Below are 13002 nucleotides of genomic sequence, written 5' to 3' on the forward strand. Positions count from 1 at the left end.
GAAAGAAGCAACACTACATCATTTAATTACATTTCAGCCTTAATGAAGGAAAAAGTCAAAAGTGACACAAAATGTTATTTTGCTGCTAGTGATTAATAAAAGGGTCTTTGTGGCTCCACTGACTTTGACCCATTATTTTTTTTTTTTTGTAAAACTATTGATAAAAAATAAATGGTTTATATCGCCTATTGCCATTTTGAGGAAAAATATAGAGATATGAATATTGGTCCATATCACCCAGGCCTAATGTAACCAAAGCAGTAAGGTTTTATTGTGTAAAGGATATGATTGTCTAAACTGTGTGAAATGAGGCATTCAAACACTGCTTAAAGTAGGATTTCGGTAAGTGCTGCTCCTTCACAGGTAAGTGAAATTTAGAGCCCCAGCTCCGGCTGTCGACTCCCCTCCAACATTGTCGCTTCGGCGCACATTGGTCCTCGAGCGGCTCTCTCACTCATGGTGTCTGTTAGCCGCTCCGAGCTCTGCACCGACAGGTCCAGAGCTCCCAGACTTCACCACTTGACGCCTCCGGGCTCATGTGTGCTGTTCTTCACTGCCACACACCGTGAAAACCCCGAGCATCAGCTCCGGCTGACTGCTCCTTCAAATGTTGCCGCTCCGGTGTACACATTGGCCTGGCAGATGGACAGTTCTTTTCCAGCCAATCTGGGATTGGCAGATTGAAAAAAGTGCTTCTGAAGGGCTGGGGGTGGCCTGGGTTTGCAGTAGCTGTTTTTGCACATACTACAACTTCACTTTAAAATAATCAATTCTTCCCCACCCTCTCTATTTCCTGCATTGAGTCTCTCCTCCCTGCTCCCTTCCCCCTCCCCCACCATCCCCTCACAGGTGTAACACTGCTCTTCCTTTTTATATCCTCCCTATAATAAAATGTTTCTTACCCTTCCTTGGGCAGGGTTGGTGATGGTCACAATTATGCAATAAAATAAATTAATTTATTTCACTGCAATAACAAAACACTCATTTCTGTCTCAAAATGATTGCACTTCTTGTAGTGTTGACCTTTGACAGCATGTGCAGACAAGTGAAAAAAAAAAAGAAAAAAGAAGGAAAGATAAACACGTCTCCGTCCTGTTTTCTGCATCGCAGCAGCCTGAACTTGTTGCTGAACAGAGCTACAGGAGCTACAAAGACCTCTTAAAACATAGGTTGTTGATAACATGGCAGCGTTACTGCATCAGTGTAATTTAATACTGGTGGATCAAAAGAGCTGCCTCATCATAGTCATAGTGAACACATATTTAAAACTGAAATTGTATAGGAATTTGTAAATATTAAATCTGAGCAGCTACATATATGCAAAAAGGCAGGATAGTATAATAAACCAGCTGGGACAGTGTTATAACCAGTACAGTACACACCCACACCATGAGCATTACTCTCTGCTGGCCACTGGTACCGTAGCCTGAAGTGTAGAACAACAAGGTTCTGCCACCGTTTCATCCCTCAGGCTATAAGACTTCTAAACTGCAATGAAATCTAACAATCTATAACTTGTTATCTCTGTTTTAAATGTGTTTTTTTATGCTTTTTTTTTAAAGCCTAACAGCCAAGCTTTGTGTGGAGAATTTTGTTCTGTATACGCCTATGGTGTATATGTATGAATGACAATAAACTATCTCTCTCTCTAAGGTTACATACAGCAGAAGATGATATTGTGCAGTGAATAGTGAATGTGATTATGCCCCCCCGTTACACATTGATCAGTTGTAGTTTGATGTCAAGTGGAATAAAAATAATAATCTTAATGTTTGTGGAGCAGTTCAGGGACTGAACATGTTCCTCTGATCATGTTCCGGTGCAGTGGGTGCTGTGTGTTCTTTAGGATGGAAGGAGTCTTCTCCAGGTTCTGAGACCAGAGAGTCCAGCTCTGTTTCCACCACAGCATCTTTCTTCTTAGAACCCAAAACCTACATGAAGATGTGACGTTCTCTACTCGAAGCACTTCAGTCATACATATATCTATGTAGTGACAAATCTAAGTGATAATCAATTCAACAATGATGGCCCCAAATTAACTGAACCAAGGCAGATGACAAAGTCATTTATTTAAAGGAACAACATAGTAAACTTTGATCCATTGTGTATCACACAGGCGTGAGAGCACTTCTCCCACTGGAAGTTACAGTATTCATCATCTGCTTCAGTGAATCAATGACATCTGTAATATAAAAAAATTAAAAAAAAGATAAGAAAGACACATTTAATTCCTCCTTAACATTTGTACAACATATATAACTTTAAGAGTGAAGCCCAAAAACAAGCTGTATGATTGTAAATCCATGGTTTCCAGGAATTTAGTGAACAAAGCTGACTGCTTTTTAACTGTAAATAATATGAATGAAAAGGCTATTTAAACTATAAATGTATAATTACGTGCCTGGACAGAAAAACTTCCTCACACTATGCGTGTAATAAACACTGTTATACTGTAGCTGTTCACCACCATTAGCATCATTAGCTCACATGCTGCATATAGCTCATAAGCAGTGTGCATGTGACATGCACTGATTTTAGCGTGTAAGCAGTAAGTTGGACTACGTACAACTTAACTGATAAATTACAGACAAAATTTTCCCATTTTGATCGTCTAATTCACTTGAAAACGTGTCTTAAACTGAAACAACTCCAATGCCTAAGCATGCCAGCCATACTACTGCAACACAACACGGAAACAAGTACAAAAATTACGCACAAACCCAGCCGTGGTTCGCGTTAGCCTGGTCAAATCAGCCACACGTGGTTTTCTAGTGCGCAAATGTACTAACACTTTACTGTAAATAATCCCAGGTACATTTCTGTGTGTAAACAAGGTTTAAAGTGTTTTATTTTGGTGCTTATCATCATTTTTTACAATCAGTTGTAGTTAAATTTGGGGTATGTGTAACCCCGGTTCTAGTGGCACAAACCTCAGCCCATCAGCCCAAAGCGAGGCCAACCTTTGGTCATGGCAGCGCAGTGAGAGCCGTGATTGTTGGCGCTCAGCTCTGAGCCAATCAGAGCCTTGTTGGTGCTCAGCTTTGAGCCAATCAGAGTCCGTGATCCATGTTGGCGGATCAGGGTTTGGTTGTTCAGTCTGTGCGGAAACAACAGTCCTCCCGGTGCACCGGAGAGACGGACGGATGGACGCTTCATCCCACGGTAACGTTACCCAGCCTTTCCTTTATCAGCTGTCCCTGTTGTGAACCAGCGCAGGCCCTGCAGGACAAGACCATAAACCGGCTTTTAGCTACATTAGTGAAAGAGGAGCTTATAAACGACGAATGGCTAAGTTTGAAATGAGCTGCGCGGTGTTGGTTATCCTAAAACAACCGACTGCAGCCGCTAGGATAACTTCCAATTGTCCTCCACCATCGTGTTAGCCGTGAAGCTAACATTAGCCACCCCGGTATGCTAATAACTCCCCCGTTAGCTGCCTGTTACAATAAGTCTAATTAGTGTGTAACAGCAGACTATCATTAAGTAGACTAGGTCAGCGGTGCTAAGTCAGTGCTGAGCTGCCACAGCTCAGGGTTAGCAGAGGGAGCTAACTTAGAGCCCTGTGTCTGAGCAACAAAGTTGGAGGAGTGAGGGGCTCTGACTGCTCTTTGTTCTGGCTCAACACGGTGATGAAGGGGCTGCTCAGCATGGCGTTAGGAGCCAGTCAGCCTCAGCCCAACATCTCCTTTAACACGCCGACAGAACACGGAGACGGATTAACAATAGAGTCCATAGGTTATAAGAGACGGTGGAGGTGCAGCAGACATAAACACTGCGATCAATGCAGACAACTAACAAGGAAACCTGTTAATCTGACTAGAAAGTGGACAGTGTGTCTTAAATTTGTACACAATTATTTTTAAAATAACACACGAATGACACAAAGGAATTTGAGAAAAACAATTCGGTGGAGAGGCACGTCACATCACAGAAATACCATTTTAACTCAAATGAACAGACCTTACAGCCACATGTTGATGTGGTCATTAAACCCATTGGTCACAACTAGGAAAGTGTTATAATGATCATAATAATGCGTTGGATTTTATGTAGTGCTTTTTTAATAGACACTCAAAGCACTAATTGATGTGCATTATTCTTTCACTTCACACACATTGGTGGTAAGCTAGTATAGTAGCCACAGCTGCCCTGGGGCAGACTGACAGAAGCGAGGCTGCCATAGTGCGCCATCAGTCCCTCTGACCACCACCAACACTCACTCGCACTTTACATTCATACTAGGCAATGTGGGTGAAGTGCCTTGCCAAAGGACACAATGACTTGGCTAGAGCTGGTTTTGAACCCCCAACCCTATTGGACAACCCACTCTTCCACTGAGCCCCACATTAGCCCTTCTAACTTTTCATTTTCTATTAAAAAATGCTTTCACTACAATATTTAAAGCACTTTTGGGCCACATAATGACATTGTATGTATGTTTCAGGAGACTATTTAGTACTTTCCGTACGTTAACCCACATACAAGGTTTTGGATCGTCTAAATTCAATTCAGATTTTAAAAACTTTAGTAACCAACAAGGAGCATTAAATGTATGACAGCAGCTACAAACAGATCAATAACCTGCAGACAACTGGGCAACAAAAAAAAAAATCATATCAAAAGTTAGTGTTTAAAAAGTCCACAGACAATTTTATTTAACTGACAAACCTGCATGGAAGGGTACAAAACAATGGTCTGTTGAAAGCCCATTATTCCCAGTGGTTTTTGTCATCCATGTTGGCCATTGATGGTCAATAAGACTCTTAAAATACAACAGATGTTTCAACACAAATTTAAGAGAAGAGAAAGTGAATGTGAATTATTCTCTTTGAGGTTCAACACTTAGTATACTTTTTAAAATTTGCATTATTTTTCAGGACAACGTCTAGAGTTTTTTTGTGACATCTGCAAAAATGCATGAAGCCAATTTTTCATTTTGAATCTTCATTTGAATGTCCTTTTTAATATTTGTTCTTGCATGTTTCGACAGCTATATTATGTCAGCCTTTGTGCTGACCGCAGACATGTGGATACAACTGAATGCTGCAAAGTTCTGCATGGACGCTGTGATGTGTTGCTCCACACTGGATCAAGTAACCTACTTATGCTGTAAGTATACCATACTTAAACTTTGAAAAGTCCCATTCTATTGTAACAACATGTTCATTGTTGGTACAAATGGAGCACAAAAGCAAAAGGAAACTTGTCATTTTAGGTATTTTTCTTTTATCCTCAACTTTTAACATGTGATTAAAAGATGGTAGTCGATACTAAATTGAACTTTTTATACCCAACATACAGTAAATGGTGCAACACATTATTCAAAATTAATTGATTTTGTAATGTAGTAATCTGTAAATAGTTAAATCAGCTCTAAGTATTTTCTATTTAACAGACTAATGTATAAATGCAACTTGAGGATAATGGGTTACTGCTTCTCACTCCAAGTTGCTCTATCGTGCTGTTAGCTTTCAAAGTGTTACTGTTAAAAATCAAACTGTGCCTGTTTGTTAAGGATGCACCAAACATTCGGTAACAAAATACATTAGGCCGAATATTGCAAAAAAAAAGCCACATTATAAAGTGATTTTTTTTTTTTTTTCATCATACCTCCCCTTTAATGCACTTTAGTTTTTTTTTGGAATGAATGTTTTGTTTTATTTGAAGGGCTAATATAAATTAAAAACTTTGTTGTGGTTTTTTGAAAAGCAAAGGCTACTGCAATATTTAAAAAATGTCAGTGTTCAATAAACATTTACCAAAAATATGTCTAAAAATGTATTCTAGGCTATTTATGCACTATTAAAAAAAATAGTGAAAAACTTAACAACCGCATTCAAGATATATCGCCAAAAACATTTTCGCCGGTAAGAATGTCATCCCACGATAGAAACGATAAATTCCCATGTCGGAAATTAGCGAGGGCCACGGGCCATTTCTCCTTCAAATTTGCCCATAAAAACTTTGTTCCAGGGGCCAAAAATTGCCCACAAGTTTGCTGTCAATAACTTGTTCTCTGGAGCAGAGTGCTGTTCACGGTAGCTCCGCAGCGAAGCCTCCACCCCCAGCCCTCACACACACACAGACGGCGGTGGTCGTCTCGGCTACCTGAAGCTGCTGAGCTGCGATACATCATGGACCGCTACAAGACAACCCTCCAACAAAGTGAACCGATTCAAGTTCCTCCGTCAGATTCACCCAAAGTTCCCACAAAAAAACGCTGACAGAGATGAACCCGCAGCACTGATTATGAACTGAAAACTCAACTAAAGCTAACTATGCTAAGCTAACCCACCGACACACAGACTGGGCTAAGAGCTAAAGCTAACCACTCCATATAAGAAATAGACCCAGTAAAAAGAACACGTCTTACTGTCATAAAGCCACAGAGAGCCACCAATTAGTTTATGGTCAGATTTAACACTCGTATGGAAGGATAAAAGCTAAACATGTCACACGTTGTGTGAAATAAATGTTAGCATAAATACTAATATCACTATTTACTATGTTTTAATTATATTTCACGTGTTCACAGACAAAGCTGGTCCCATTAGACTAATGTAACTATTGAGATTATTACACCAAAATTAACTGAATGATTAAATCATCAGGTTGATCTGTTGTTTATTTATAGGAAATCAGAGAAATATTTATCAATCATAACTTTATGTAACTTATAAGATAAATTAAACAAGATTCAGCAGCAGTAAAAACACTAATGATGTTATTTGTCCTTTTCATGTGCTTTTTTTTTTTGAAAATAATTCCATTTTAAGTGAGGAAATAAATAAATTACATACAATAACACTAATATAGTGATCCACCTGCACTAATATATTCCATGAAATATCAGCTCATGAGCTCTTTGAGTCGGCAGTTATTGTAACCTTTTTGTCTAGTGTTGATGTATTCAATTTATTTGTGTTTGTAAGGAACCTGTTTACTCTTTAAGTTGGGAATTGTTTTATTTATTTATAGTTTTTTTATTTATCGTGATGTTTATCGTTATCGTGATAAATACCAGAAATGATCAGGATTTTTTTTTTTTTTAGTCCATATCGCCCATCTCTAATCCCTACTGTTTAAGGTTAAAATATCATTTTTTCCATAATGATGTAAGACAATATCTTCACCAATGACTCCTACATGCAATAATTGCTCCCAATTTTTTCTAAAACAGTGAAACTTTTTAGGTGTTAGTTTGTTAATTTTCTAATCTTTATCTAATTTCTCTTAACTTTTTCCTTAGTCTGAGTTGCTGCTTGGCTTCAGGACTTGCGTCCTTTCACTGAGGCCACATGTGTGTGTGGAGAGATGGATCGTTGTAAGCACGTGGGACGCCTTCGTCTGGGCCAGGACCATTCCATCCTAAATCCACAGAAATGGCACTGTGTGGACTGCAGCACCACCGATTCAGTGTGGGCCTGCCTCAAGTGCTCCCACGTGGCCTGTGGGCGTTACATAGAGGAGCACTCGCTTAAACACTTTCAGGAGTCCCAACACCCACTAGCCATGGAGGTTCGTGAACTGGATGTCTTCTGCTTCGCCTGTGGAGACTATGTGCTCAATGATAACCCAGAGGGAGACCTCAAACTTCTCAGAGGGGCACTTTCTACGGTTCGAACCCCGGGTAGACGCTCACTGCGGTCTTCAACAGGGGGCGAGTGCACCCCCTCGGTCAGGGATAGTGGACACCAGCACGCCATGCAGTTAGCCTTGCGTCACAGGAGGAAAGCCCTTCTTGGTAAAATGTTCCAGGTGTGGATCAACAGACACCAGGAGCTTCAGAATCAGCGAAAAGAGAAACTTGAGGAAGCCAGAAGGAAAAGGAAAGAGGTCAAAAGAAGACTAATGGAAGAGCTTGTGAATGTTCCTCCCAGAAAGAGTGCACGGCTTCTTACTCAGGCACCTCGTTCTGCAATCACTTTCATTCCTCGCAAATTTCGCGACCCACCTGAACGCCTACCTCCTCCCCATCCTCCCAAAAAGTCTCCTCTTCTTACACTGGCCCGAAAGTCTCAGAATGGTCGAGCTGCTAATTTGCGGAAATATTACTCAACACCGTCTGTAACGCGACGGAGACCTGCTCCGGGTGTTACCGGGCTTCGCAACTTGGGGAACACGTGCTACATGAACTCAATATTGCAGGTGTTGAGTCACCTACAGAAATTCAGGGAGTGCTTTCTCACTTTGGACCTGTGTGAGACTGAGGAGCTACTGGCCAAGACCAATCACTCGCAGGCGATGAAGGGGGTGACGGGAGGTGTAGTGACCACTGCTAACACTGTGCTGTCAGGCTGTCCCCTCAGACGCGTGGGCAAGGACGGATGTTGGAATCTGCCCGTCGGCAAGAAAGAAAGTGTCCCGCCCTCCACTCAAGCCGCTGAGTTGGTCCAACCCAAAGAACCTCGCTGCTCCACCCGACAGCAGATGTCTTTGTGCCATGAATTACACACTCTCTTCAGGGTCATGTGGTCTGGCCGGTGGTCTTTGGTTTCTCCCTTTGCCATGTTGCACTCTGTCTGGAATCTCATCCCAGCTTTTCGTGGGTATGACCAGCAGGATGCACAGGAGTTCCTGTGTGAGCTGCTGGACAAGGTACAGCAGGAGCTGGACACGGAGGGCTCCAAACGGCGGATAGTCATCCCCATCACCAAAAGGAAGCTCTCCAAACAAGTGCTTAAAGTTCTCAACACTATCTTTCATGGGCAGCTACTCAGCCAGGTAAGACGGTGCATGCTGGTACATGGATAAGTGTTAATGCTTTGCTCAGTTACACACCTACGTATTCTAAGGCTTGTATGCATCTGTTTGAGTATGGATAGTTTTGGGGGAAGGACAGCGTATAAAGAATGTCAAACCAGGAACTCTCTCTAGGTGATACTGAGTACTACAGCACTACATCATCAAATGATTTGGACCTTCTCCTCTTGAGCTCACTTGACACACAAAGTGAATTTGTATGAACACGTCGAACAAAGACATATTGGCAGGTTTAAGGCTTTCCTGGAATAGCTTTTCTGCACGCATATTAAAAACCAAAAGCGTTCAATAGTGGTGTCATTGGTTTTAAAACGTGGGCTGTTTTTCACAATGAAAGTTCCCAACATTATTCAATTGACAAGTAAATTCATTAGAAACAAAAATATTTTGTGTATTTAAATTCTCCCCATTAGCAGGTTTACAGGCAATAAATGCATGGCTTTTCTTTTTTGTTTATTTGATCACTTTTGGCTGTGGGACATAATCTCATAAAAAAAAATGTAAACTGCATTAAAATATGTGAAAAGGATCCCTTTTTTATTTTGTTAAACTTTTTATTTCTAAGTTGTAATGCGTTAGTCTACTGTATTTGTTTTTGGTTTATTGTGAAGCACTTTGATGTATTCTGTGAAAAGTCTTTGCAACATTTGAGGACTTTCCTGATTAATTCATATAACAAAGATTAGTTTTCTGCAATTTGCACCTTGAAGTTTCATACAAATTTTTGAATAAGATTAAAAACAAATGTATTTGTAGTATGATTAACAATCTCCCTTCTTAATATGATGTCTTTGTTTCCGTGTCTAGGTGACTTGTTTGTCCTGTAAGCACAAGTCCAACACAGTTGAGCCATTCTGGGATTTGTCTTTGGAGTTTCCAGAGAGATATCATAGCACAGAGAAAGGCTCAGGCTCTGCGGCATACCAGCAGAGCTGCACCCTCACAGAGATGTTGTCCAAGTTTACAGAGATGGAGGCTCTTGAAGGCAGCATCTACGCTTGCAACCACTGCAACAGTGAGTACTGCGTTTAATGCCAGACATGTCAAAGAGATGCTGAAGTTAACACAAGGCAACAAGGTCATTGAAACATCTTAATTTTTCCTGATCATCAATAAACACTTTATCACTCAAAAGTGATAAAGTGCAAGTACACATTTCTTCTGACCTGCCACCAAAAATTTATTAAAAAAATACCGTGATTATGGCCGGGGCTCCTGGAGCATTTCAGACACGCTCAGTTTATACTATAAAATCTCCAAAGAACAATCTACGCTATGCTAACTTGCTACTCAATACTCATTATATCTCTCTATGAACAGTTTTCTCAATCCAACCTGCTCACTGCAGAGTCCACAGGTGGTAGTTTATATAGGAGGGGTGGGGCTAACATTGAGGTCAGAAGCCACCAAAATGTCACAAACCACCATTCTCAGCCAATAGCAAAATTTGATTGTAATAGCGGGTTTCAACCCATAGAGGGCAATAACTCTTACATTTTAGAACAAAATGTGCCACATTTCTATATAAAATAGTTTTGGGGTGTATTAAACTGTAATGGATTTTGACAAAGTTCTAACCAAAGATAGACTTTACACCATGGAAGGCTCCATTAAATTTTGGAGGTGATCCGGATCAATATATTGATTCTGGATTAGCTTAAAAAAGATCCTATCGCTTCAATTTTTTACAATTTGAAAAAAATCATCTCAGTATATAATTGACCAATCTTTTTGAAATTTGACTCAGTTTTGTTTTGGTTCCTCAGTCAACAGATTGTATCTGGATTGTGCATCAAAACTTTAAAAAAAAATTGTGGTGCCTGTACATTTAGACCTACTGTATCTTTATTAATGGTGATATAAAATTCTTCCAAGCCTTTAAAATGATTAGGATCACTGATCCAGATATCTGTAAGTTTACATTGTTTTCATGTTTCAGAAAGAAGACGAAAGACGTCCCACAAACCCATAGTCCTATCAGAGGCGCGTAAGCAGCTTCTCATCTACTGTTTACCTCAGGTTCTACGGCTGCACCTCAAACGCTTCAGGCAAGTTTCTCATGGTGGAGATATTAAGGTTTACCAAGTAATTTTCAAAACCTGCAGTGGTTTTTTTTAATTTTTGCTCAAATTGAACCACACACTCAGGGTTTTATGTTCTCATGATCAGTTTCTAACAGTAACCATACCCCTGTTATGTGACAGATGGTCAGGGAGGAACCATAGAGAGAAGATTGGCGTCCACGTAGCCTTTGACCAGATTCTGAACATCAAACCGTACTGCTGCACAAGCTCAGGTCAGTCTGTGCACAGAGGAGGCTACACCTACGACCTGTCTGCTGTGGTCATGCATCATGGCAAAGGCTTCGGCTCAGGGCACTACACGGCATACTGCTACAACACTGAAGGAGGTGAGGGAGAAACAGGACGTGCATCTTTAGGATTTATTGCGCTCACAGTCAGTTGGATCTTTAACACGCTTGTCTTGTTGTTGTTGCAGGTTTCTGGGTCCACTGTAATGACTCTGATATGAAGGTGTGCAGTGTAGAGGAAGTGTGCAACACTCAGGCCTACATTCTGTTTTATACCCAGCGGTCTGCATAAACACCTTCAGCTGTGATGTTGACCTGTACGCGTCAACCTAGGGCTGCAATGATGAAAACATTGACCTGATGTTGTCCTAGATGTTATCAGAGAATCACTTTTTCCTAGTTTTCTATAATGGAAATGTGGACAGGGGGGTGATCACCTTCATGAGTCAAGGTGAAGCATTAGCAGCAGCATCCTGAAGACAGCCATGATAGAACTGAGTAGCTTTGCTTTTGTTCGATGGAAAGCAAACATAAAGAGAGATCTGGAAGGTGAAAAAGAATCCTGATATTTTCATACATGAGGCCACGGGTTTCACAGCCTGCAGGACTGGCACGTGGGTGAAATGGCCAAAAAACGCTGGTAGCAGGTCAGATTCAGTCCCGGTGAACACAGTTGATCGTCTGTGTAGTTAAATCGTTGGATGTGTTTCTGGGTGCAACCACAAGTTCCCCTGACACAGCATTTTACCTCCAAAGGCCATTTGAACTGTAGAGTTTGATCTTTTAGTCACAGGTTTTATTTTGACAATGTGTTTTTGTATGTAAATGCAGCCTAGGTTTGCAGATGCACCTACCAAGTAGTGAAGTGATGATTCACCAGCATCACGTTGCTTCAAGGAGTCAGGTGATCAAATTGATGTCCAGATTTTGTTTTTCCTCCTGCTCAGCAATTTTTACATTTTTTTTTTTTTTTTTTTTTTATTGTGGAAACCTTTGATGCTCATTTCTATGTTCGTTGTATTTGATCATGTCCTCTCCTCAGATGTACTGCCCTCACTGGCTACTGCCTCTAGAGCCTGAATCATGCCAGTGGTTGACCAACAAAAGTTCTGCATTTCACTGCCATGTCGATTGAGGTGTGTTTGTGTGGTTTCAGGGGAGCATAAAAAGCCCTTGTTTATCTTCTGGTCCCAGTAAACAATGTTTGGTAACACTTTACTTGAACTTTTATACATAAGGCTGACATTACGCTGTCATTAGCATGAATAAGGTGTCACGAAGGCTGTCATCAAGTGTCGTTCGCTAAATGATGACACCTTTGAAGCTATGTTGGCATTTTTTGGGTTAGGTAGAGGTATTTAGTGGGGTTAGGGTAACGAACGACACTTAGTGACAGCCTTCATAAAACCTTATTCATGCTAATGGCAGGTGTCATGTCATAATAATGTCAGTCTTTATGTATAAAACTTCAAGTAAAGTGTTACCCAATGTCTCATATTTTGAACATCTACTTATCCATGTGTGTGTGGTGTTAGAAACAAACTTCAAGAAGTACGCTTGATTAATTGTTATTACATATATGCAACATGCAAACAAAGAATAAAAGCGTAACACTGTCGTGGCTCGAGCCACAGACTTTGTTTTGCTTTCTGTCATTGTTTGCTGTGAATGAAACTCATATCTGTTTTTATGGCAACACACACAGGTACAGAGACATGGCAGAGTAGCAGCAATAACAGAAAACACACCGTTTGTCTGCGATTAGAAGGAAATAATATCATGTTGAGACTTTTTGGTCGCCTCGGTTCTCTTTTTCATTTGATCTATTGTAGAAACAACACTCACACTGTTTAGCAAAGAGTTGAGAAACGGCTATGTTGAGCGGGGATGAGGTTTGGACAAGACCGGAACAATCACAATCTGCGTCA

The 13002-nt window shown here is 40.7% G+C and overlaps 1 protein-coding gene across 1 annotated transcript; it reads left to right on the top strand.

The window, feature by feature from the left end:
* Nucleotides 1-3015: 3015 nt before the first annotated feature.
* Nucleotides 3016-12312, top strand: usp49 (ubiquitin specific peptidase 49). The gene is made up of 7 exons (XM_028447873.1): nt 3016-3162; nt 4991-5109; nt 7250-8724; nt 9571-9778; nt 10703-10811; nt 10968-11173; nt 11263-12312. The coding sequence occupies exons 3-7, from the start codon at nt 7315-7317 to the stop codon at nt 11364-11366; spliced, it is 2037 nt and encodes a 678-aa protein (XP_028303674.1). The 5' UTR covers nt 3016-3162; nt 4991-5109; nt 7250-7314; the 3' UTR covers nt 11367-12312.
* Nucleotides 12313-13002: the final 690 nt, after the last annotated feature.

This window comes from Gouania willdenowi, chromosome 5 (assembly GCF_900634775.1).
Source record: "Gouania willdenowi chromosome 5, fGouWil2.1, whole genome shotgun sequence".
NCBI classification, from domain to species: Eukaryota; Metazoa; Chordata; class Actinopteri; order Blenniiformes; family Gobiesocidae; genus Gouania; species Gouania willdenowi.